This window comes from Rhinolophus sinicus, linkage group LG06 (assembly GCF_036562045.2).
Source record: "Rhinolophus sinicus isolate RSC01 linkage group LG06, ASM3656204v1, whole genome shotgun sequence".
NCBI lineage: Eukaryota > Metazoa > Chordata > Mammalia > Chiroptera > Rhinolophidae > Rhinolophus > Rhinolophus sinicus.
Window position 1 is genome coordinate 156050523 of NC_133756.1, and position 27765 is coordinate 156078287.

At 37.8% G+C, this 27765-nt stretch overlaps 1 protein-coding gene across 1 annotated transcript; it reads right to left on the minus strand.

Annotated features, from left to right (window-relative positions):
* Nucleotides 1–26251, minus strand: LPXN (leupaxin). Its single transcript, XM_019718898.2, has 9 exons — nt 26102–26251; nt 21155–21303; nt 16280–16326; nt 10833–10932; nt 7594–7761; nt 6496–6669; nt 6298–6379; nt 1620–1768; nt 1–1291 (listed from the first exon to the last, which is right to left on the minus strand). The coding sequence occupies exons 1-9, from the start codon at nt 26112–26114 to the stop codon at nt 1022–1024; spliced, it is 1152 nt and encodes a 383-aa protein (XP_019574457.2). The 5' UTR covers nt 26115–26251; the 3' UTR covers nt 1–1021.
* Between the last annotated feature and the right edge of the window lie 1514 nt (nt 26252–27765).

The following is a 27765-nucleotide window of genomic DNA, read 5'->3' on the forward strand; positions in this document are numbered from 1 at the left end:
TTTTTAAAACAGCTTTATTGAAATATAATTGATATACAAGAAGACTGGACATATTTAATACATACAATTTTGTGAGTTCAGAGATAAGCATACATATGTTAATATGAATTTTCAAGTGCCTAGCGGAGATCTAGTTTTTCTCCTTAGGTAAACAAAGTGATGAAAACAATTTTAGGAAGCTTTGCCATCTTTCAAGATAATTCATTTATCTAAATGCAAAATAAAATAAAATGAATATTATGAATAACTTTTGAATATTATGAGTAAGTGAATAACTTCTCAAATTAATAGAAAAGTTAGTGAATAAGAATCCCTCCTTCTAATTTTTTTTTGATTAAAAAAAGTGCTTATTGTAATGGAAGTAAACGTGATTGGTAAAAATTTAATTGCACGTAGTGCCTAGTATATTGACATGAAAAGTACAAAGTTTATCTACCAAACTAATATGACATTGAGCCATTAAAACACAAGTCACTTTTTTATCAATATGTCAGTACTCAAAGTTGTCCAGTTAAAATCTACTTCCTCTTGAAAGAGAGAAATACTGTAAAGGGAGATGCCAGGAGCTTAAGAGTGGTGCCGTGATTCTCGACAGCAAGGATAAAGTCCCAGCAGTGCTTGGGGGAAAGCGAGTCACAGGGAAGTATGGGAAGCTTGAAAAGGCCCAGTTATGATGGGAAAGGAAAGAAGATGTGAGCAGGGCCATCAGAGGGGTGAAAATGAAGAAATCTGAGAAAACCAGTTGTGAAATAAATGCGTGCATGTGCAAAATACATCTGCAGAGGCACTAGAAAGCAGGACCTAGATCTAAATCCAAGTACCCATTTAAAAAAATAAGATGAAAACTCTAAAACTTAAGACAAGCCTAGGCACACAACATCTGGAAGGTCCCCTATTTGTTCTTCAACTTTACTTTCTCTATAAGCCTATTAAGCAGAAGGTCAGTAACAACAAATGTACTCTTTCCTCTCTTGGTTTAAAATTTATTGGGAATCTGAAGAGGCTGTAGGTTCAGCTGAGATTACTGTAGGAAGAGCTTATTGAAGCAGGGTTGACAATAGGTCTTGTCATTCTGTTCCCTGAAGATTCCCTTTGACAACTGTGTCAGGCAGAAAGCACATACGAAGTGCTCAGGATGGAACTTGTGGCCCATGGCACTGATGCAGCGGCCGGTGATGGGCTGCCCGCATCCGTGGCATAAATTGCCTTGGCGTTGATGGTAATGGAGCTCACAAAATGGACGTCCATCCAGTTCAAAGAAGGAGCCAGTAGAGAAGCTGCTGAAGCAGTCCTGGGGGTGGTGAGAGAAAGAAAAGGAATGCAGACGTCAGGAAGTAAAACATTAGCAAGGTAAAACTCTCAGCTTTGGAACTCCCGCCAGTTACCTGCCAGTTGCAGGAATTCACTCAGGTCCTTGCCAAATGGAGGCTAGAATATCGCCCACTTGCAAAACAGACAAGAAAATGCCTGCACTGGATGCTGTGGTTGATGTCTCCCCTAGAAGCCCACATCAATTCCTCATCCCGAGCTGTGAACCCTTTTAGCAGTTGCAGTTCTGCCACTCCCACAGGAGGACCCCTTGTTTTCCCTAAGTCCGAAAGATATGTGAGTATACAGACCCCACAGACAAAGCACTCTGGGTGCCAGACAGTGTCCATGGCTGAAAGGTAGTTTTCCAACACCGGGCGGTTACAGCCACCACACTTGGGTGAAAACATGGCTAAGAAATCCTTTCGGCAATATGGCTTCTTGTCCTTCTCGTGAAAGCCTGGAGAGAGAAAATCAAGAGTTCACTGTTGCCATTTGAGATCTTAAGTCAAGGTGGAGGCTGCAAAGAGCACAATGGTTTAAACTCTCTCAAACTCAGGGTCTTCATATTCAAAATGGATTAGTAATAGATACCTCAAAGGTTTGTTATAAGAAATACATGGATAAAGCAGGTAAAGTGTTTTCATATTGTTCATAGCGAGCATTTAACAGTGTCAAGGTCTATTCCTCCTCCACGCCTTAGCACAAAGTATTCTGTTGGCCTGTACAGTTCTGCCCCAAGCCTTGATATGGCTAGCCTCATCTTGTAGTTCAGAAATCAGCTCAAAAATCTTCTTATCAGAGAGGCATCTCTTCAGCCCTATCTATCACTTCATCTTTTTAATTGTTTTATAGTATTTACCATTATCTGAAAACATCTCTGTGTTCTGTCTTCCCTCACTGGAACATTAGCTCTGAGAGAAACTAGATATAGTTGGTCTTGTCACATTATATCTCCAGTATCTAACACAGCACCTGGAGAAAAGTGCCTAATATTGAAAAATAAAGCACTATTAAATAATAATTTCCAAATGGATACAAGATACAAATACAATAATTTAAACTATACAAATAACTTGAATTAAAAATGGATTCCTCTTTATTAGGGAATGAAAAAAAAATGTCATAAAATGGCTCAAATTTCAAAAGCAAGTTAAAGGTTAATAAATTTAGCTGCATTAAAAATAGATGTGAATGACTTATGCATGACCAAAAACCACCACAAGTAAAGCCAAGAGAAAGGACAAACTGAGGAAAACATTTGCCAATTATATTTCAAGAAAAATAGTGAATACAAAGAGCCCCTAAATAAATATACTGTTTCAATTATTGGTTTTTAAAATTAGAAAGAAAAAAAAAACCAGAAAAAATTTAATTCCTAAAAAATTAAATTAAGTTGAAACAAATTAACTGTATATCAAATTCGTAATCTTACCAAAGAAAGGCAATAATTCATTCCAGTACCTTTAACAGATAGCATTTTAACTGTACAGTCTTACTGGATATAATCTAAACACAAAAAGAACTACAAAGAAATCTTAAACTGTTTTCAATAATCTTGTTATTTGCAAGGTTTATATTGCTTTTTTTGAAAGTATTATAGGTAGATTTATAATAAAATAATTAATGATAGTAATGTCTTTGGTAAGCAAGATTTTGAGTGCAAAAAAAGACACAAGTACAAAATAAAACAAGTAAAGAAAAAACATGTAATCTTACACTTAAATTTGAAATATCAGTATGAACTTATGATTTATTTTTCTTTAAAACAAAAAAGGACTCTACACTTTGTCCACTGAAAAAACTGTCTCAAATAGCACCCTATAATTCTCTCTCTTTCTCTCCCTCTGTCTCTCTCTCTCTCTTTAGTTAGTTAGTTAGTTGGCTAGTTTAATTTTTGTCTGTCTCTCACACTAGAACACATGCTCCATGAGGGCAGGAACTTTGTTTTTTTGTCACTGTCTCCCTAGTACCTAAAATAGTACCTGACACATAGATAGTAGTTGCTCAAGAAATATTTAGTGATGAGTAGTCATATGAACAATATTACAATAGCAAAAACGGACCATCAGCTCCAAAAATAGGTCGTCTAGAGTCTCACTCAAAGATTAGCTAGAACATGTACAAACTGAAATTAGATTCTTCACAACAACCCTCCCATTTTACAAGTGAGAAAAGGAAAGCTCAGAAAAATTACATCTAACCAACCAGTCAGTGGAAGAGCTGAGATTCAAATCTAGGCCTAAAGTCACAACCTAACTTGGATGTTACATCCCTAATTTAAATGCATCCTGACCTGACCTCTCTGTGGGATCTGGTAGTTATCAGCTGAGCCCAAATATCATAACTCAATAGCTTTGTAAATACCTGTGCCTCACTAAAATAGCATGTAAACAAAGCATGCACAGTGCATTGGAAAGCAGCTCACCCAAGAACATTATTTCTAGACATCCACTTTGATAGTGGCAGCCAGATTAAAAACAAAACAACAACACCAACAACAAAAAAACGGTAATAGGAGCAGCCAGGGAGTTGGGACCCAAATCAGGTAGCTGTAGTTTTTCCATGATCTCTGGTCACTATTGGATATGCCTTGCCTTTTTCAACTATGCTGTCTTGGAAAAGTAGACAGTTTAACTGACTTCTGAGGCCTATAGATTTAAGAATCTACACTAATAATTTTTATAAGCTGCCCTGTGTTCTTCCAAACCCCTGAGATACAGAAGGGCTCACTTTTTTCACTTTATCAAAGAATGTCTAGAGTCTAACCAAATGCAACTGACCGCAGAAAGGCCTACTGTTTAAGAAAAACCAATACACACAACAATCTTTCTTGCTTTTGTGTGACACAGTATTTATTTCTCTAACATTTGTATGTGTCTGTCACCTGGAAAACTTGTCAATATGCAGACCGCAGGCTGGACCCCACCCCCACAGTTTCTGATTCAGGAGGTCTGGGATGGAGCCTGAGAATTTGCATTTCTGACAAGTCCTCAAGTGATGCAAATGACCTAAAACTGAGCTTGCCTATAAGTGGGTGTTACCTGGGAAAACTGTAAGACATGCCAACTGACCTAGGAATGACCCTCATCCAGGCACTTGCAAGGTAGCCAGTCCCAAGAATGAAACAGCAGAGAAATAACAGCCTCTGTTTGAACTCAGGTGAGTCTCAGGAGAGGAATCAAAAGCAGTCAGCCAAACTTTCTGTGATACCCCTGCATTCAGTACCCAATAAATTGAGAAAGTTTCAGAACTTACTTTCCTAGAGGCTCTCTCTGGGGCCAATTACCTCTGGAGGATGGATGAGAAACACTAACAATTAAAATTGCCACAGCGAGAGGGAGGGAGTTGATACTCTGCTGAGGCTCTTAGCCACAGGGGAAATGAGGGAACACCGGCATGGGCTCCATAATGAACAATTAAAAAGAGAGACGTAGGCACTGAGGACCTGATACTAAGGCCTGTGTGCTTAGAAACTTGAACCTTAAAGAGGAATTCCCTGAACTGAAACAAAAATGCAGATGAATTTAATTTCCCAGGAGGCTTACTGGTTAAGCTGTCATTATAGAAACTCTGTGTGTGGCTATGTGAGGTGTGGGTGGGTCAGGCAGGATACCACCTGATGAATGGACTAACCATATGGTAGGAGACCCATTTACACAAAGCAGAGGATATAAACAAAAATACTACCCAGGAGGAGCTTCTGATTAATAAATAGCCTTTTTACCAGTTGTCTAAAGAAATATCTCTTAGGTGTGGCATCATATTTATGTAAAGTCATAAGTCACCCAATCAGCCTTGGGTGTTTAGAAAGGGCCCAAGTCAAGAACAGTGAGAACTAGCTACCTTCATGGTGCTTCCTGGTCACCCTATGGGTAGGATCTTTTTCTCTTGTATCTAACTTATGTGTCTTGAAATATGCCTGTATTCTGTTGCTCTGTTCTCAGGCAACTTCCAGGTCCTAATCAACCCTGGGCAGTGTTCGCTTGCTGGTTGTTCTACACAACTAACTCTCAGACTTTATGACTACCAATACAATATAAATTTACCATGACACATTTCAATATGCTTTAGATTAAATCTCAATGAAAAATGCTGTTTAACTAAAGTGTAATCGGGAAATGAAAGACCTAATGATTTGTGAAAAGCATTGAACAAGCTTCAGTGAACAAGCAAATTACTACAAAGCACTTTGCTAGTGGACTATGTCAGTGCTACTGGATCTGGCTCTGTCTTCAAATACAGTGTATTATGTTGGTGCCAAGAAAGTAAAAAGATCCAACAACAGAAGAGGAATTGAGACTCCATCAAGGGGCAGTTATGATGTTGTAGGAAAATAAACATAGAACTTGCAGAAACAAAACTGGAATTTAAATTCCAACTCTTTGACTTTCCAGTTGTATGACGTTAAGAAAATCACTTTACTTCCCTGAGGTTCAGTGTTTTCATCTGTAACTAGGTAAAATGTGGAATAAAATTACTCTCACAAAGTTGTAGTGGGGATTAAGTAAATAACAGTTAGAAATATAATTATATATTGAGAGAATGGGGAAGGGGAAAAATATTGGGGGTAAAGTGGGATAGTAATAACATTTCTAAATCCTTATCTTCCCTGGTAGAAAGTAAATACATAACGATTAAAATTAGGGGAAAAATAAATCTGTAGTAATATATTATTTAAAACACAAGTAAATAACAGAAGAGAAAGCTCAAAAAATTAGGAGAGGAGAAGTAGATTTGGGGTGGAGAAAGGAGAAGTAGGGGACCGACTTTTTTCAATATTACCCTTGAAGTAATGTTTCAGTTTTAAAATTATGCATTCATATTTCTTTGGTTAAAAAATTCAATTTAAACAAAATTTATAAATGTTGGGAAAAGATAGGGAGGGATGGCATCCAGTACTGAAACAGGCATTTGGATGGCAGTGGCAGGAACCTGGACCACCACGGCAGATCCAGAAAGGCAGATGGAGGTTCCCCCCAGTCATACCTTCTTCACCAAACACCTCTCCACAGTGAGAGCAGAAGAAGTGCTCTGGGTGCCAGGTTTGGTTCATTGCCGTAAGCACTTTCTGGAAAAAGAACACACACAGAGATATTAGAATGCTGCAGAGCAGTGAAACATGACCCTGGTTCTAAATGAATGAGTACAAGCTACAGGAAAGCAGGGGGAGGGGGATTTACTTACGTCCAGGATGGGAGCAGCGCAGTAAGCGCAGCGTGGAGAAAAAAGATGGTGGTAGTCCTTGGGGCAGTAGGCCAAGCCACTCCGCTCAAAGAAGGGCCTGGAGCCAATCTCTTCTTTGCAGTGACTGCAGACGAAGTGCTCTGGATGCCATGCCTGCCCTAGTGCATGGATCACCTGGAGGATGAAACAAGGCCTGGCATGGGAGCCCTGTAGGGGCTCTAGGGCCTCCAGGTTGCACAGCTCTGGAGGGCACTGTCCACATAGCACTCCACGTAAATGACACCCTTTGGAGTCACACAACACAGGCCGACACCTAGGTTCTGCCTGTGCCGTCTGTTGTCTGCCCTATGGATAGGACAAGGTGCCACTTTTCTGACTGCTCATGTTGATAAAAGCCTGTAAGTGTTTGTTACCACCTTACTGCCCCAGAGGGTGGCAGAAACAAAATAGAGCACGGTAGAAACAGACAAGACATAACTACAGCCTTGGCATGGAAGGGCTCCCTGGAGGAGGAAAAGGCCACATGACAGTCTTTATTCCTCTGGTCTGAACATCTCACCTCACCTCCCACACAGTCAGGTCTCATAGCCTTTTTTATGGCTTTAGAGAAGGATGACGCAGAGCAGGAGTCTGTGGCCAGGATTTGGAGCTGAGCACAGCTGAAAACTGTATTAAATCAATTCATACTGGAAATGTTTGAACAGAGCGAACAGTGAGAAAGTTTCTCTCAGGAAAGGCAGTACCGAAAAATGGTTAAGCTCTCACAATTGAGAGTCAGACTCTCCTGGGTTCAAATCTTAGCTCTGCCTTTTCCTAGACCTTGGGTCTCTCAGCTAATGTCCCCTGAGCCCTCAGTTTCTTCATCTTTACAATGGGGACAATCATAGAGTCTCCCTCAAAGGAGTAAGGTGACCATTAAATGAAGGAATACTTGTAAAGCACTTGGCTCAGTGTCTGGAGCACCGTAAGTGATCAGTAGTTATTAACTATTAGGAAAACATCTTAGAATATAAGGAGAGCAAGCAATCTTGGTGGCACCGTGAGAGATGCAGACACAGACATAGATGGTTGTAGGACCAACATCCTGGTCCGTCCCACCTTTCCAGCAATCGGTTTCTGGCAAGAAGCACAATGGCCCTTGGGCACTGTGGCAATTCCAAGGTCCTGCAGTTCCTGCTCCAAACCCCCCAGCATTGAGTCCAGGGAGGCTTTGTCATCCTGCTTGTCTGGCACGTGCTTCTTGCTGGCATCTGCTTTCACTGTGACCTGGTACCAAGGACGGAACCATGAAGAGAGTCAACCTCATGAACATTTATCCTCATTGGCATCTTCTGTACGATCCTATAAGCTCATGTAAGCAGATATTTGAGTGATGTACTTAGGGACACAGAAATATTGATATCTGTGGGAAAGCATTCCAGAGGAAAGGGAGGCCTTTGATGACTGACCCTTTCGTCTTTCCTGAACTTTCCTCCAAAGCATGGAGAATCCAAAATTGTAATACCAATAAAAATGCTTTAATCTCTTTTTCATTTTAAGATCCCCAGGCTGAATGAAATCAGACTAATCTTTCTTCATTTGTAAATCTTTTCTGACCATAGGAAATTGAATGAATAAAGATGCCCCTTATGATGACCACAGGTCAACAATCTTTTTATGCATTTATTCTGTAATGTTTATTGAGCACCTCGTTTGTGCCAATCACTGCTCTAGGCACATGAAGTTTACATTCTCTGGGTGATAGACAATAAACAATTAAACAAATAAATATATGATGTAATGCCAAGTAGAAATAGAATATAAATTATATATCAAGACAGAAGGTGGGATGGTGAGGAAGAACTGATTTAGATGAATGTGATCAGAGAAAGAGCTGCAAGGATGTGATATTTGAGTGATGTACTTAGGGACACAGAAATATTGATATTTGCGGGAAAGCATTCCAGAGGAAAGGGAAGCCCAGAGGAAGGAAAGGTCAGTGAGGCTAGAGCAGAGGGAGTGAGAATGACTGTGGCTGGAGAAGATAATGGAGCGAAGCAAAGATCACAACGATCATATTTTTAATCTCATGGTAAAAGCCTGGGTTTTTATTCCAAGGGTGATAGAACCATCGGAGGGTTTCAGGCATGAGAGTAAAAGAGTTTGATTTATAAGATCCCTGTGGTAGCTAAATGAAGAATTAACTATAGAATGGAATTAGAGGCACTAGTTAGGTGGGAGACTATTATTAACAGCTCAAACCAAAAATAATGAATTGGACCAGTGTTAGTGGAGAAGGTAGTGAGAAGATGCCAGATAAGACTTGCTGATGGCTAAGAAAAAGCTCAGCAAAGAGAATGACAGATAGAAAATGTCAGCAGAGAAATTGGGTTTCTATTGTCATCTTAGATTCAATAAAACAATGTCTGGCAAGAAAAAAGACAAGCTGATGGATTGAGTTATTTAAGCAAAATTCCAAAATAGTTATTATAAAACATTCAAAGGAAAAATCTCAAATTACAAAAAAGGATGCCCAACTTATCCGTCATCAGCTAATGTCCTGATTCCGTCTCTCTCAACTCCTTTCCAACTGGGCTACTGCTACCCTCTATCTAATACTTCCTGATCAGAAAACTACAATGGCTGTCCGTTGCTTCCGGCATCAAATTTGCACATATCTTACAGACGTTCAAAGTCTCCCATCCACTGCCCTCACTGTACCTTCTCAATCTCATCTTTTATCACTCAGTAAAATCTTCCATTGTTTAAGGCTGGTCAGGCTCCATGCAGTCTCCCGAATGGGATCTGTTACAGTCTGACTTCAGGCCTCTATTTATCCTACTTTACAGCCAGGAATAACCTCACCTTATCTCATTAATTCAAATGCTCATTTCCCTTCAAGAAACTTTTATCATCTGACAGATTTCCTTCCTCGTCTATTATATAATTTTAATTAATGTTGAAAAACATTAGTGTTCAAAAAGTTAATGTCCAAAAGGCCTGGGGTGGGGGGTGACCAATAATAAGTACAAGAAATAACTAATAAAAAATACAAGTAACTAATAAAAACACAATAATATATCTGTAGCTACATCTACATTTACAGCTGTTACCTATTTGCTTGTATTAGTATATTCCAGAGCACTTCTGAATAGATATGTAAGAAAGAGGAAATACTTGACTACCTCTAGGGGGCAGAACTGGATGACTGGAGACAGAGCTGATAAGGAAATGATTCTTTTGGAGTTTTGTACAGTATGAATGTATGGCATATTCAAAAAGTAGACAGATATTTTTAAAATGTAAATAAGCCAAGCCACATGCTAAATCAATTAGAAAGCACCACACTATTAAAACTCCTAATGTAGATTTTTTTCTAGCATTTCCAGATATAGAGAGAATGAGGAATGCACTTAATGGCAGACATTAAAAAAAAAACTTGTTTCTGATGTTTATTCATTTGTCCTCCTAATAAGTACATATTATTCACAATGTGTTAGGAATTGTGCTGGGCATTGGGTGTCCAAAGATGAGACACAAAGATAAGGTCCTTACCCTCCCCACACACATTTTTTATATACTGCTTTGAAATGATTTCATAGTCACTTCACGTGTTCATATCATAGCTTCCAATCAATTGGGTTGGATTCCCTACTTTAAGAATTCTGGATGATAGTTCCCTTGACAAATTCTTAAGCCCCTTTATCTGATTTCCATTTCCTGCTGCTATGTGAACTTGCCACTCACACTCTGGAGGCCACAAGGAGCTGGATTTCATTTCAATATGGGGTTTAAGACTCCTCATCCTTCCTACTGTCAAAGCCACACTTTGATCTCCCTTACTCTGCCCCAGCTTGGGCCCAACTCTATTCTACCCTGCTCAGGTAGGTCTCCTTGACAGTCCTGCCACACTTCACCTTAGATGCTGATACCTTCAATACCTTCAGGGCTCACCCCAACTAAAGGACCTCCTCTCTCATCTCTTTGCGTCCAAACCATTTCCATCCTTCAGAGTCCATCCCACACCCCAGGCCCACCTCTGACAAAATCTCCTTGACCTCTCTACATTCCTATGTTTGCTCCACATATTTTGATAAGCCCACCTGTCTTTTACTCTATAAACATTACAGAGGCTTATGCCTTAATTTACCAAGTACTCCAAGCTCCTGGAGATCAGAGCCTGGGTCACATTATCTTTTGTGTCCAGATAATGCATCACACCAAGTTGGGTTCATCCGTTGAATTAAATGTAGTCTAGGAAAATGAATGACAGCTTAGAAGTGTTGCTAAAGGGGCGATGTGGAGCTGGGTCCCAAACAGATAAACCCTGCAGGCTTCATCACAGGGACCATGCTCACCTTGGCCTGCATTTCACACAGGTGGGCCATGAGCTCATCCAACTGAGCGGCTACTGAGGTTTTAGGAGGTGGTGGTGATTCCTTCGGCTCTTGAACCTCACTACAGAGAGAAAAACAAAACAAAACAAAACAAAACAAAACATACACATGGTAAAACATCAAAACTCAAATAAATAGAATACCAGAAAATTCAGATTTAACTCTTAACCGCTTAAATGTGAGTAAAACTAGAGACAGACAGTATTTTACAATATATGTACAAGACTAAAGGTATATATCGCTCTCTCTCCCTCTGGCCATCTCAAAAACTGTTCTCAAGTGCATGAAGAAAAGCACTGGACATGTAGCTGGCAAGCCATTCTCCCCCAACAGCCAGGTGCAAAGTAGCCTCTGAAAAGAACTTTAAGACCATAGCCCAATATGTATTTTTTTATTTTAATAGCATTCTTTTTAAATTATAAAATATCATATCTTCTCTCAGTTATTGTCAGGTGAAAGACAAAAAATAAATAAGAGTATAGAACAGTCATTGACAAAGCAAGGTCCATGGGCCAGCTATTTTCCTACAGAGTTGGAAAACTCACAGCTGGGAGAGAGACTTAAATAAAAACAGCAGAAATGTGTTAAAAATACCGTAGTTAGATAGAGTTTATACCAGTCAGCCAAGGATGGGTTAGCATTATGAAAAGGATTAATATAATGCATTATAGTAACAAGTAAGAGAAAACTTTATAAACATGTTGATGGGTGCTGAAAAGCAATGGAAAACAAATTCAACCACCATTCCTGTTGTTGAAGATCAAAGAAAAGAAGAAAAACTCCATAACTGATAAAATATGTCTATAAGAAATTTGTGAGCCTTATACCAATTTCACTTCCAAGGCTCTATCCTGTAGAAAATTGGACGTGTAATTACAATGACGTTCCTTAAAACACAAAATAGTACAGTTTTTATGAGCAAATTAAAACTAAACTAAATGGAGATATAGTCAAATAAAGTGTGGTTCATCCATGCTACAGAATACCATGCAGCTGCTCAAAAGAATGCAAACATAGATTTAAATGAACTAAGAGAGACTTCTAAGATACATTGTTAACTTAAAAAAGCAAAGCCCAGGACAATATGAAAAATCCTTCCACTTCTGTAATTTTAAGCACATATACGTCAGTGTGAATATGCATACACAAAGGTGTGTGAGGAGACATACCTGAAAGTAGTTAGCTATGCAACTGGCAATTAGGTGGTGGAAGCAAGACTCCAAGGGAAGTGGCCTCGCTTTTTACCCTGCATATTTCCGAATTCTTTGCCTTTTCTAAGATTACTTTTAGAGCAGTTTTAGGTTCACAGCAATATTGAGCAGAAGGTACTTCTTTGACTTTTTATATACATGAATTTATAAAATAATTGTGTATGTTAAGTTATATTTTCAAAACAAAGGTCATCTATATTAGAAAAGAGCTAACATACATGGCCAACAGATGAGGTAGCGGGGGTGGCAGATGGAGCATCAGTCTTGCCATTCTCATGTGTATTTAAGTTACACACACATGTCAATATGAATATATTCACATTCACGAGTCAATATGAATATACACACAATCATAGTCACATGATTCTATCAACAACCTTCAGTAAACTACATTAATATGGTCACAGTGCTGTGATTCCTACATACAAATGCTTCTTAAACACAAAATTGATAGGTGTAGAAAAATTTAAAACTGCCGAGGAATATCAAGAAAACATTTGAACCACACATAATCTTCCTTTTGAGAGGCAATTAATTACTCTAGGCCTGTTGACATATAGCTGTACAATCGTCTATGATTGTTTATAATTTTAGAAAATTAGGATGATATTTTTTCATGTTTTAAAGTGAACATTTCCCCATATCCTTATGCACATCCTGATCTGTCCTTTGCAACCCTAACAGCTAACGTTTTTTGCGTGTCTACACTGAGCTAGGCCCTCTGTGAAGGGTTTTACATGTCCTCTTAAAATCCTCATAACAACCTTAAAATCGAACTGTTGTCACTCCCAGAAGAAAAAACTGCAATTTAGAGAAGGTTAAAAACTTTACTCTACATAATAAAGCTGGTAAATAACAGAGTTTAGGTGTGCAGACTGCAAAGTTTATGTTCTCTGTCACCATGCTAAACTGTCTTCCAAAATGGTGCTTAAAGGCTAGTTTTCAAATATATAATGTACCATGGTTTATTAAACCAATCATTTACTATTAGACAACTACGTTGTTTCTGATTTTTGCTGTTATCATCAACACTGCTAAATAAACATTTGCACCCACATTTGATTATTTCCATAGAGTAAATTTTGAGAAGTGGAAAAACTGGATCATACAGGCAACTAACTCAAGTAATGTTTGTGATCAACATTAACCCTGAGAGCTCAGCTAACAACCCACCAATTTCTCTCTCTCTCTCTCTCTCTCTCTCTCTCTCTCTTTCTGCCATAAATAAAACCAAATATTCTGAGTCTTTCACTAAATATATTTTCAAAAGTGAAAGCATAAATTTACTACTTATTTTTATGTAATTACCAACCAGGAAACAAGTAGAAGAAAAATGGCTATCTCCTCTCTGAAGAAAAAAAGGACTTTCTCTTGAGTACAACATGTCCCACTACTGACTTACTTATGTTTGCTTATCTAACAACAAGGAAAATGGAGGAGGAAAGTGGAACTCTTCCCCTCTTGGGATAAAAGACTTTGTCTTTTAGGTACAACATGGCCTCTTGCCAGATGTAAAATATTTTATTTTTTTAATCTGGGAACAATGGCAGGTAGACAAGTGATTGCCTCAGTCCTGGGAGGTTCCCAGGGAAGTGTAGAGGAGCGCCCCCTCACAACTCTCTTCAGTCAGAATCCTTAGTGATTGCTGCCACAGGCCTGTGTTTTGGACGCACAAAAGGCAGCTGGACTGTGAGCACATTCTTGTGCCCGGTGCCCCAGCGTAGGATGAGTTTTTCATGTGGGTTTGTATAATTCTGAAAGCCTGTCCAGCTCACAGTTGGGACGTACTGTGTTTACTCAGAGAATTCTCACTGTTTTTTAACTAGACTCCTAGTGCACTATATAAAGGGAAGAAAATCATTGTCATGATACCCTAATAGTATTTGAGTCAACAACATAACATTCTAACTAAGAAATGAGAGCTCTTGAAGAGTTGATGATTACATCACCATAGGAAATTTCCTGAAGAAAGGAACCTCAAGTCAGAGCTCCTGTGATTTGTCCTGTCACTTCTTGAACGTGGTAAAGGTGGGTCTGCTATGCCACCAGCAACAATGTCATTACTCAGAGATTTTAATAATACAAATCACAAGAGATGTGTTTAAAAGAACTCAGACTTCGCAAGTGAGAGGGCTTCATTGTGCTGGATTTTTTTCTCCCATTCATTCTTTTGCGATATTTTTTATTGCTTCTCTCTATTCTTACTAAAATTAATTGTTGTGCTTGTAAAAAGTACATTCCTAAATTATTGGTCATACTACTACTAATACATGACAACACTAGAAATATTATTACGTTGTTATATTCACAATTGGTATTGAATATACTTTCAAGGTCCAAAGCAATGTTTGCTTCATTAAGCAAACCGGAGAAAATGGTGAACACAGAATGCAGGAGTCTCGTTTCGGAGTCTCATGCTCTATCTGTATGTGCCAGACTTGTCTGCTCTGAATTATACCAGCCTTGGGGATTTGTATTGGTCTATTACATATTTACTAGATCACCTGTATTTTGTATCACTCTCCCACAAAGGTCTACACCCCAAGCATCATTCAGCAATGGGAAGTGTATCAGTCAAAGTCCACTCAGGAAAATATACAAATACTGGGAGTGAACAGAAGGAATTTAATCCAAAAATTTGATTACACAGGAAATGGGAGCAAACAGCAAAAAGCTAAAAAGCAAACAGAAGACACTGAGGGAACCCAAAGATTAGCGACAGCGGGAAGCCATTAGGGCAAAGGGACAAAGCCAAGGGACAAAGTTACCAGAGTCCAGGGTCCCAGGTCAACAGGCATAAGCTGCCACCACAGCAGGACCTGTTTTGCTCCAACTGAAGCCATAAAGGAAATACAACTGCTAACAGAGACACTGTGGAGAGAGTGGGGTTTGGGGAGAAGATGCCTTAAATTTCCCTGCCTTTCACCCTCCAGTCTCTCCACCATGCTTCCCGTGGGCTGAAGCCAGTGAGAAGACAATTGCCTCTGGAGGCTGGAAAACGCCACCTACAGGGGCCAGCCAGGCCCCCGGGAATACAGGGCAGAGCAAGAGAAGAGGGAGAAATGGGTCTGATAGTAAATAGATCAAAGACTCTTACTATGGAGGAAGGTATCAATAAGTTAGCATCGTTGTACCATCAATTGATCAAATGACAGATACACAGGAAAATGGCTATTGGTTGGGCTGGTTTTCATCTTATATGTTCATATGTTCATTAGTGTTTCTATTAAAGTCTTGGTTTCCTGGATGTAAAAAGCCAAATATTTACTGTGAGCCTATTGTGTACCAGGCACTGTTTTGCTGTTGTTGTTTTGCTTTTTTACAAGGGGGTAGACAGGGAGGTCTAGGGGGCATGCCCACCAGGCCACTTCCTGGGACTGGAATTAACTAGCAAGCATATTAATAAATTGGCATCGCTCCCATCAAAGTAGAACGTGTCCTCAAGTGAGAAGTTATAAAAAGACTTCTCGATAGCACAGGTCCTTCCCTTATTTTGGTGTCGTGTGAGCACTATTGGCTGCAATTCGGAAACCAAATGAGGTGTGCTGTAGCACTCTTTACCAAGCACGAGCATTTACTATCCACATTTTAAGCCCTTTGTTTCCCAGAAAGTTGTCTGATTTTTTAAATTGCAAGCTACAACTGAAGAGAGAACAAGGAAAGTGGCTTTTTTATTTTTTCAGACTGTCAATTATGCTTTAGCCAGTAGAAATGGTTTAGTAAATGGATCTGTTTCAATAGGTAACTTTTGTTAAAAGGAAATCCTTCCACCCTCTAAATAAATTTTTAGCAAATATGGAAAGAAGAAGTATACGTTCATTAGTCTGCCCTGGAGACCCATTGTCTTAGTTCAACCCTGATCCTAGCTCTGATTTTGTTAACCTCTTGCTGAAATTTCTTTCGGTGTTCTCTTTCGTGACTGGGAATAGCCAGGCCAAAACATCTGTGATGATTCGAACTATTTACATTTTTTCAGGTGGTGAAGTAAATAGCAGAGCCCATCAGCCTGGACACCCATCTAGAAACCAGGCACCTTGGAAAATTGCCATGTCAGCTTGGCAGAATTCCACCTCGGCTCAAAGACTATGGAAAGAGGAGGAGGGTAGTAGGAGATGTAAGCAAATTATTGTCCAAACACAGATTGATAACAGTCATCTAATAATTTTAATTTTTAAAGTATTTAATTTAAAAATGTACCTGTAGACATTTGGCTCCTGGATGTTGGTCGTATACATGAGCTGCACCTAAGACAGCGTGACAGAGAAGAGCAAAGAATGAATTTCTGTTAGGAGAATGTTGGCGCTTATCTACATCCAGAATTAGTGGATGTTTTCAGCTTTCTCTATCAGGGCACTGATAACTAGCATATCTCTGAGATCTCCTTTCACAAGGCTGAGGAATACCAGCCATCCCACAGAGAAAGGCCAAATTCCAAGCAGAGTGGTTTTTATGTGCACCAATGACAGTGCCCTGTCCCTGTCCTCAAAGCACTCCACTAGAGAAGTACTCAGATAGAAACCATAAAACACATAAAATGAGTCAAACACATAAAATGAGTCAGAGCCCCTTTAACTAGACAGGATGTTGTCAAGGGGAAGACTGTAACATGATTAAACTTAACATACTAAAAGAAATAATGTGTGACTCTAAAGGGTAGTTGACCAGCAACTCATTTATACTTTGAACAAATATTTATTGAGTACCTGTCATGTGCCAGGGCTGGAGATGTACCAGTCAAAAAAGAAAACAAATCAAAACAAATGAACAAAAATGGTCCACCCTGGATCAAACATACAAATTAATATGTAAAAAAAATAATTGATATGTAAAATTAATCAAGGGGTAGGAGATAGGAAATAGGGGAGATGGCAATTATATATATATATTGATGGGAGAAAGACTCACTGAGAAGGGGACTCTTGAGCAAAGACTGATAGGAGGTGAGAAAAGTTTGAGCAAAGACTGATAGGAGGTGAGAAAAGTTTGTAGATATCAGGGGTAACCTGGCCTGGCCCAGGTAGAAGGAACAGCAGGGAGAACAAACTGGAGCATCTGTGGACAGAAAGGAGGCCGGTGTGACCTGAGCAGAGGGAACTTGTGATACGGGGGCAAAAAGTAAAAGGGGCCAGATCATACAAGTAGGGAGATCATATAATTTTTTGTTCAAACTGGGAATACTTTTGAGAATGAAAGAGGCTACTAGACATAATTAATATTATGTACTTTCAAAAATGTGTATTTATTAACCAAAAATTTGGTGTTATTGTGTTGGTGGAACTACAAAATAATTCTATCGAAAACTTAATTTCAAAATAAGATTTTCTAGAATATTTTTAAATGACACATAGCTATGAACATTAAAGCGAAGATTTTTAAAAATTGTTTTATATTGATTACTTGAGCATTTTAAAGTAGCACAAGTAAATTATTCTTGATATAGGTTCACATACCTTAATTGGTTACTTAGCCATTGTTGTCTCTAACGTTGTGATGTAGAAATTTTTCTGAAAATGTCTTTTGTTAATATGATCCTTTTTATTTTCATATTTTTATAAAATGGCGATTTTCTGCAAAGCTGCATTTCATGATTAATGTATTTGAAATTGCTGAGACTTTAAATTGATGCTTCTCTGTATGCCATCATATTTTTAATTGAGAAAGTACTCCCTCACTAGATGCTGATGAGCCTATTAGTTCAGAGACAATTCTGCTAAATAAAGGATATTCTCAGTTCTATTTTTTATATTAAAATGTGTAAATATGTCAGCCCTAGTACTTTCACAGGTGCTGTATATCTACCTACATTCAAAGCCCCTTTCTTCAAGAATGCTTTTACAAGACAGAGCTCTTAAGTTGTCTCTACGTGTGATCCTTTTTAACATTTCATCACATGTAGGTACTGCAAAATCACAGGCCTTCACAGTTTCATCCCATTCTGGTGGAGGATATAAATTTATCCAATTAAAATTAGAAGCTCTGTCAAAGTCAGGATTTTTCCAAAGCACGATTTTCAGATTAGGTAATTAAACCATTTGAGCTCTCATCTTTTGGTCTGTTCAATTCCTCCCTGGCTTTTGTAGGCCACAAACTTGAACTTCTGCCTTTTTGCAAGCTTTGTTTTACGTAATTGCAACTTGTTAAAAGCTTCAAAAGCTGAAATTTCATGCTACATTCATTGAATAATTTGATTAAATATTTCCAACTGATTTTTGCACAGAATGTGAACTAAATTTAGGTTGCTTTACAAAGAGGTTTCTCAAAGCCTCAGGCATTTCTAAAATCCAATTGATGACAGGCATTACAGAGAGAAAATACATACAACCATGCTGAAATGTTTTGGGATTCAACATCAGCTTCTGTCATAAAAAGTTTTATAGATGAGTATATATACACACACATACGTGTGTGTGTGTTTATACTAAAATATATATATATGTATATATATATACTTTGATTTTATATATTTTAAATATTATATATATATAATATTTATAATTTTGGACAATTGCATTTTCTATTTTGACTGGTAGAATACTGCAACTTGTTTGAATGAACTCATGAATTTTGTGTACGTCACGAATTCCAACCACATTTCTGTTGCACAGATTTTTCAGCATGTAAGAACATTGTTTTTACCACAATGCTGTGCTCCATCAAAAGCTGTATTCCTATTATCAGTCACCCCAAAAACATTTCATCTTCATTGTTGAACTTTTCAACTAAATTTACAATGGCATTAATAACATCAGATGTTTCATTTTTGACAGAAGAATGAACTTCTAAATACTTTCTTTTTATTCCTTTGAACTGGGTGAAAAAACGAAACCATTTTGGAATTAACACATTCTCTAACTGAGGCCTCTGAGGACATAAAAGGTCAGTGATATAAATCTGACCTTATTTGATGGTTTGCAAAGGGAATCAACTCATTAATCATCACCAGTTCACTTTACTTCCAAGCACAAGAAAAGCAGGAATTGAAAATGAGCAAAATTAATTTAGAAGTCATTTGACCAGAATGGAAAGGTATGCTTCACAAGGACCTGTAAACGCACCTCCCGAAAAAACACATGTTTAGTCATCATCTCCAGACACATTCTTCTTAAATTTAGTATTAACATTTGAAGTAGATGATGATGTCTCTTTACCATGTCTGTGTCTTCTGCTTTTCAAAGTCACAGTGATATCTCTACTTGCCTCCATAGTGGACAGTAAATATCGACAAATATTTTGTGCAAATTACACATTCATCGTCAACTTTCTTGAGACAATTAAATGTGTAGTTTTGGTTTTGGTTTTGAGCCAAATGCTGCTAAAAGCATTTACTGCAAAATTTAAAAAGCATCGCCAAATAATAAAACAAATAGTTATAACTTTACATATACTATTAATGACAAAACTGCTTCAACGTAAACATTTAGGTTACACCACACTGTGTGTCAAGACTGCTTAGTCTCGGTTTCCCAAACAGAATTTGTGTGACATTAAGCCACAGTTTACCATTTTTCTTTCTGACCTTGAGGAGGATCCGGGCATCTCAAAGGTCACCACAGGGAACGTAGCAGGGCATGAGTGGTGGTATACCAAGTGGCCAGCAGGGGTAAAAGTTTTCCTGCCACCACCTAAGACCAGAGGAATTTGCTAGCCCTGATGGCTGTGCTTGAGCTCTTAGCTTTAACACTCAGCACCTTACATATTATTCTTGAAAGGGTGCTGTCACTTAGGTTTTTGTCTGAACAAGATCAGGACAAGAGAGATGAGTTATCATTAATCATCTTTTGGATTTAATCATAATAAAGTAAGAACTCTGTTCACCGTATGTGTGTTTTATACACTACTAGATGAGACCATGAAAGAAGACAGAAGAACCTCATAGAAGTCTATTAACCCACGCTGGTTTACTTTAATATAAATGCTAATAAGAAAACTTTGTAAAAAGATGGAAAATCTGGGGTAAAAGGCAAAGCCAATAAATGGATATCAAGAAAACCAGCATAAACCAAGGGTTCTTAGTTTCAAATGAACCAAGACAAATGGACACCCTACTAAGGTCAGTGTAAAGACTGTGATTTTTACTCTAAATGAGATGGGAACTCATTGTGGATTTCTGACTAGAAAAATGATATGATCTAAGTTTTACAGGATCACCCTGTCTGCTATTTTGAGAATAAATTAAAGGGGAGCATGGGTAGCAGACCAGTTAGGGGCTTATGGCTACAATCCAGCAGCGAGAACCAAGACAATGGCTTGCTAAGTAGAGAGATAAATGTGCCTCCTTAAAACTCTGTGTAGTTGAAGAGAAGAACATTAAAGGGGGAATCTGCCCCTGGGTTCAAATTTCAGGTCTGTATCGCTGGTGATTTCATGTACTAGTGTATAAGGAAGACTCAGAATCTCATAGTTCAAAAACACCAGATATGAAGAGCATTCCTCTTATACTAATTTCATTCTTAGCAAGCAACCTTCTAATTATAAAGTAGACTTATCCATAGAAATGGGATACATATGTCAGCAAATAACTAGCATCTGTTCTACTTGGTGATTTTAACTCTAACCAGAAATTAATACGTTGGATTTCTGGTGTTTTCATACATCCTCTTTTCTGAGTTTAGTTTGTTTGTGTTGGTTTCCTAGAGCTTCCTCATCGCTGGGTATACTAATAATTGAATTTCTTAATACATTAGGCAGCAAAGAAGACTTGGAAAGTGGTGACCCTAACATGTTACCCCAAAAAGACTTGTCTGAGCTGCCACCTGGCCTTGCCCAGGTGATCTCTGGCCTTATTGGCAGTGAGATCAGAATATCCCAAGTGAATTAGGGAATACTCTATTACTATGCCCTCATTAGAAAAAAAAAAATAGTTCTCAAAGGCTTATTTTTCTAAGATGATTTTCTTAAGTCTCCTCCCCTTTCCAAAACAACCACCTTTAAGTGATCACTGCGGGATTTTTGTTGTGCTTCTTTCTTGGCTATATGATTGTCCTTTCACATCATTTTTTGTGAGCTACAATTCATTGTCATAAATGCATGCAAACATCTATGTTAAAAGCACTTCAGTAGATCAAAAGTTACCGGCAAAGGGCTTGTGTCATCCTGAATGGAAAGGGTCTCAGCACAGTTGCTCTCCTTTCTGGAACACTGACCCACGGGGAGAGGAGCTGGGCTGGAGTATTCACTGCTGTCCTGGAGGGTGGAGCATTCCAGTTCCTCCAATAAAGCATCTATATCACAAGACACAAAAGAATCATGATATAGAATGTGTAAGTCTTCTGGAATAATTTTCCCCTTAAATAGCCCCACTGTGCCTCCATTCATCTCCCTCTTCTCTTGCAGAAAGGCTATTTTCAAACATCTTCCCCTTACTCAAACACTGTGACCTGTTCCTTATTTTCTAAGGTTGCATTCTGTTTCATATGCTCACTTGATAATTTGACTTCTTTTATTGCAAGATATTAATTTTTTTAATTAAAGTTTATTGGGGTGACAATTGTTAGTAAAGTTACATAGATTTCAGGTGTACAATTCTGTATTACATCATCTATAAATCCTATTGTGTGTTCACCACCCAGAGTCAATTCTCCTTCCATCACCATATGTTTGATCCCCTTTACCCTCATTTACCACTCCCCTCCCCTCTTACCTTCTGGTAACCACTAAAGTATTGTCTGTGCCTATGAGTTTTTGTACAACCAAAATGTCCTTTGATAGATGAATGGATAAAGAAGTTGTGGTATATATACACAATGGAATACTATTCGGCGGTAAGAAAAGATGAAATAGGACCATTTGTGACAACATGGATGGATCTTGAGATTATAACGCTAAGTGAAATAAGTCAGACAGAAAAAGTAGAGAACCATAGGATTTCAATGATATGTGGTATATAAACTGAAAACAACAAAAGATATTAATTTTTATCATTCATTTGGGGGTGGATTACCCATAAAAATCCCCAATGAGGAAAAAAATAAATATTACATATTTTTTCTTTCAGAAAAATATAGGCAATTATATTACAGCTTTTCAAAATATACCAGGACAGTAACATTTATTCTTAAGCCTGATGATTTTTTTTCTTGTATTCCAAGCACATAACAAAATTATCAAAGCAAAGATGAGTGGTCTGTCTTTTAGGGTGTGGGGAGAAAAGGAGATGGGGAAAAAACAGATGTTACAAAATTAAGCAAGATGTTGCAATCCAAATTGTTGAGATTGCTTCTCCTGTATTTTCTTGGGAAAGACCAATGGACTTTACAAGTATTACATTATTACCTTTCTGTTATGGTGAAATTAATAATAACTAATAAAATTAACACATCAGGCACTATGGTCAGGAATTTATATGTTTAATTTGCTCATCCTAAGTCTTTGAGGCAGGTGATATTATTATTCTTATTCTGTAGATCGAGAAAGGGCCAAATAAATTGTTTGAGGTCATACGGCTGTTGAATGCAGAAACTGGCTATCTGGCTCCCAGGCCCTGCACTAACTTCAAGTCAGAAATTCCAGTCCCCATTCTCACGTGGATTCTCTGGGTCCTCTGGGCATGACATGTTCTTCTCTGAAGCTGTTTCCTCATCTACGTAATGAAGCAATTATATTACAGCAGTATTTTTCAAATTGTGGGTTAAAACCCATTAGGGGATTTCTTACCACAGGTTGTAGTTTTTAAAAGTTTGCAAAGCACTGGATTATATTATTTCTAAGGATCTGCCTAACTCTGAAGTCCTCAAATGAGGAAAATGAACTTTACACGTCATGAAAAACACAGATTTTCATTTATTTCAGATATCGGAGAGACAGATATTTCTTAATGGCATAAGAAAAGGTCTAATCATTTCTTACAAATAAAATCTTCTACAGATCTTTCTAAATCATCCATCTCACAAAAAATATTGAATTTTATGCACCATTTTAGAGATAAGCAAACTGAGCTAAATTCTTCAAGACAAATTACCCTTCGACAAATACGTTGTAATGGAAAAAAGAGATGGGGGAGGAGAACCAATAGATTAAAGAAGATGTTAGAGACTTATAACTAAACCTCAACTAAACAAGCAAACAAAAAAAAAGAAACAACCAGGAATATTAAACACTGACTGGATATTCAATAATATTAAGTAAATACTATTAATTCATTTTACATGTGATAAGGATATTTGATAATATTAGATTGGTGGAAAAGTAATTGTGGTTTAAAAAGTTAAAAATGACTGCAAAAACCGCAATTAATTTTGCAGCAACCTAATATTAAGTAGTTTCTGTTAATATTTTAGGTGTGATAATTATATTTCATGATATTGAGGAATTACTATTAAGGATTTTGTGGGTGTGATGATGGTATTATAATTATTTGTGTAAGTATATATATTTATTTTAGAGATTATGCTGAAATATTTACAGATGAAATTATATAATGTCTGAAATTGCTTTAAAATAATATAGGAATTAAAGGAATGGGTGGGTGTATAAATGAAATAAGATTGCCAAGATTCGATTGTTTAAGCTTGTTGATGATGAGTACATCAGATTTCATTAAATTATTTTCTTTACTTTTTTATATTTTTAAATTTTCTATAATAAAAGGTTTTTAAAAGAAAAAATAAGGTAGAAAGTAAAACTTCTTTCCTCACAACTTTTCTAGCCAGACTGAATGCCAAAATTCTGACTTCAAAATTTTTAGTCTATATCTTTCTGTTAAGATGTATCCCCTTTCTTTTCTATTTTCTAAATTTTGCTCCAACCCGAAGTCATTGATCCTCTTGGATTCAAAATAAAAAGGGATTTATAATAAAGATCAGGAGAGAGGGGAGACCCTCTGCAAGAGAAACAAAGCTTACTGCTAAGAGTAGAAGGTTGCCCTTAGAAGCACCTGCTAGTCGAAGATACTGGAACTCTCCCATCTGGGTCATGAGTTAACAGGCCTTTCTCTTCCTGTTTCTTGAGTACACATATCCTCAACACCCCAACATTATCTTGCCTTTTGCCAGATTCCGTAATTTGAAAATGACTAATTTCAGTATGACAAATAATAGGGTGACTGGTTGGGGGGGATACTAGCCTGAAATGTCTACAATCCTTCTCTACAGCCCTTCATCTGTGGAGATCAAATAATTATCAGTATTAATGTGAAAGGAGTAAGGTGAGGTCTCTTGGGGGTTTCAGTGGATTGTAATGATCCCATTTAGAGCAGAGTCTGCTCCTGGTTTCCCCTTATCTAGCATGCCCTTGTAATGAAGCAGAGAAGAAATATCGGCCTGTCCTCCACCCTGTTTCTTCACAGCAGGAAGAGAGACTCACCCTAAGTGGGCTGATGACAATTTGAAAAAGTAGTTGAGGTTTAGTCACCCAAATCATCTATGGAAATGTGTGACCTTCCAGGCTGCTTGGTACTTTCTACATTTCTGGACCAGATTTCTCTACCATTCATCCTGCTCAGGAAATGCGAAACTGTGTAAATATCTATCTATCTATCTATCTATCTATCTATCTATCTATCTATCTATCTATCATCTATCTATCTATCTATCTATCATCTATCTATCTATCTATCTATCTATCTATCTATCTATCTATCTATCTATCTATCTATCTATCATCTTATTCTGTCATCCGGAGCACCTGAGCCAACACACTTCTAAAATGAAAATACCTTGTAGCTTACTCCGTTGTGTCAGGTGGTCCTGAGAGTGACGTTTAACTAGTTATTTTGCTTTCCTTAGTTTTCTCATTTGAGAAAAAAAAAAAAGTGGATCATACCCATTTTAGAGGATTGCGTCAGACACTAACTTGATTAACATATGTAAAAATGTCTAATTTTAGCTTAAGTCACTGAATAAGTATTAGTTCCTTTTTGAATTACCTACATGAAAACCATTAGGAATCCCTAAAACAAAAAAGCAGAGCTGGACTCTAGTGGATCTCAGGTAGGAATGTGTAATTCCCCGGCCCTCACACAGGATAAGAATTTGGATTCTCCCCAGAGTCCAAAATATATTCTACCCCAAGTATCAAAACAGACTTTACCTCCAAAACAGTTCAATACGTATTTATCAAACACCACCTTTTCTTCTTTCCTCTTGTAATTTGCCTTCCTTCCGGTATTCCTCCAGCTCTCAAATTATACTCGAAACAATTTTTTAAAAGGACAATATGCTAGATACGCTTTTTTGTCATTGTTATTTACACTTTTGATATACCTCAAATATACCAAAACCGAGGACACTGTGGAATTAATACAGCTTGGAAATTGGGTTAGTGACTCAGTGTTAGCATGGTAGCCAGCAACAAAAGTTGGCAAAAGATATAGAACAAGTCCCAAGAATGACAAACCTTTCATTACTCCAAATTTTGAAATCAGGGATCTCTCTCGAGCAATGTGGCCAATAGTTTCACTGCTGGTTTTAACTGCTTTGGAATGGAAAGTGGTATCATATTTGCAGGCCATAGTAATCTGTTCTTTCAGAGTTCCTCTGAATAAATAGCCTAGCAACAAAATCACTGGAGTTATAGTGCTGTTTTCTTGATTTAATACTAGATCTTGGAGCAAATGAAACCACCCTGGCCTTCCTTCAACCTTTGTGAATCCCTCATTCTTGTACTATTTCTTCTCCTCATAACACCCTTTTCTTTCTTTTTCTCCTCAAATCATCTCTGCAGTTGCCAACTGTGTGATCACCCTACAATCTCCACTAGCCCCCAAGGGGCAAATGTTCATAACAAAATGACAACTTCAATTACAATTCAATCCAAAAGTATTTGTACGGAGTTTACTCTGTGGTTACCACCAAACTCTCCGCCTTTTGTGCCACTGAAAACAGTGAACCCGTATTTCCCCCAAACAATAGTAGTTCCTTATGCTTCATTCTTGTTTGGGCTGAGGTCAGGAGAGAAGTGAAAATGAAATCTTCCAGCACTACCCTCCGTCTAGCTATTAGCACACCCCACCACACATGGAGATGGCAGCCAAGTAAGTCTTTATTCTCTCAGAGTTTCTCCTCCAAGAAGCTCCTCACTCACCCAACTCTTCCATTGTCACACACCAAAGATGCTCTGGTCCCACAGGTTGTGAGGAACTGCTTTGGCATGTGCTGAAGAAGAGGACCGCAAAGGAACTGAACGAGACAGCATGAAGCAGCCTCTATAACCATTTTTGGTTCCTGTATTTGCTTAGCACTTCCTCTCTTTTGATTTGGTGAGATTTTTTTTTTTCTTTTTTGTAGGTCAAAGTTTTAAAAATGAGACTGACATAGAAAGACGGGTACTAAAATTGGAGTTCTGGTGGTGCACTGGCCCGGGTGATGAAGATTCAAAATTAATTTTGAAAAATTTGAGCACTGACTATATGCCAGAATTTATCTTGAATTCATGAAAATGGCAGACTTACACTTGTGTTTTTTCCTACTGTGGGTATCCCACTGTGACTGTACATCGGGGAATCTGCTTTTTTTTTCTTCTGTGAAGCTGGGGGATCATGAAGCATAGTCTCCTTCATAAGATTTCCATCAGAGTTAACTAGCACCCAATTCATTTCGCTGTCTTTATTTTACTTAATTATTCAGAAATTATGTTTACCTGATTTCTTGAATAGATTGTAAATCCATTAAATGTGGCAGAGGCACATTCACGTTTGAGTTCTCCAGGCCTGGTTTATTTCAGTGGTCCAAAATGGAAAGAACTATAGGGGTCATAAAGAATGAAACTGGAAGATTTAGGACACCAGGTGCTAAGCTGCTGACATCCCAATTAAGCATAATTCCTGCCTAGCTACATTGCTTCATAGCAGTTTTCTGAAAATGTTGCTGAGGTTAACTTTCACCTTTTTTTAAACCACTTATTTTTACTCACCTTGAATGAAATAAAACATTTTCAAAGGCCTACTATGGGAAGGCAGTATGTAATGAACTATAATTATGGCCCCATGAAATAGATATCCCCATTTTTACCAGTGGTGAAATAGATTCAAGGAACAGTAACTTGCTAAATAGAATTAATAGGTAGCTTTGCTACTACTAAATCCACATTTAACTTCAAAGCCTGTGAACTTTCCTCTACAACACAATCGTCTTTCTCTTTTTAGGTGATCTAAAGGAATCCACTCATTCTCTATTCCCTAGTGACTCTTCAGATATTATTTACTGTGGTCGAGACATGGAAAAAAACAAAGTGTCCTTCAATAAATGATTGGATAAAGAAGATGTGGTACATATACACAATGGAATACTATTCTGCCATAAGATGAAATACTGCCATTTGCCACAACATAGATGGATCTTGAGATTATGCTAAGCGAAATAAGTCAGACAGAAAAAATCAAGAACCATATGACTTCACTCATATTTGGTACATAAAACTGAAAGCAACAAAGGAACAAACAAACAAAGAAACAAAAATTCATAGACACAGACAACAGTTCAGTGGTTACCAGAAGGTAAAGGGGGTCAAATATATGGTGATGGAAGGAGAACTGATTTGGGGTGGTGAACACACAATGTAATATATAAAGGATGTACTATACAAACCTACACTTGAAACCAATGTAACTTTACTAACCATTGTCACCCCAATAAATAAATAAAAAAAGACTTTAATGGAGATTCCCACTCTGCATTACTTTCAGCAGCCATTGGATGTCAGTACTGTTCCAAAAGTCTGCTCACTGCAAACATGAGTTTGAAAAAATT

Coding starts and splice junctions, on each gene's coding strand:
- LPXN (XM_019718898.2), bottom strand. Junction 7,762..10,832: donor TGTGTGAAATGCAGGCCAAG/GTGAGCATGGTC, acceptor CCTTGGTACCAG/GTCACAGTGAAAGCAGATGC. Junction 6,380..6,495: donor GCGCTGCTCCCATCCTGGAC/GTAAGTAAATCC, acceptor TTCTTTTTCCAG/AAAGTGCTTACGGCAATGAA.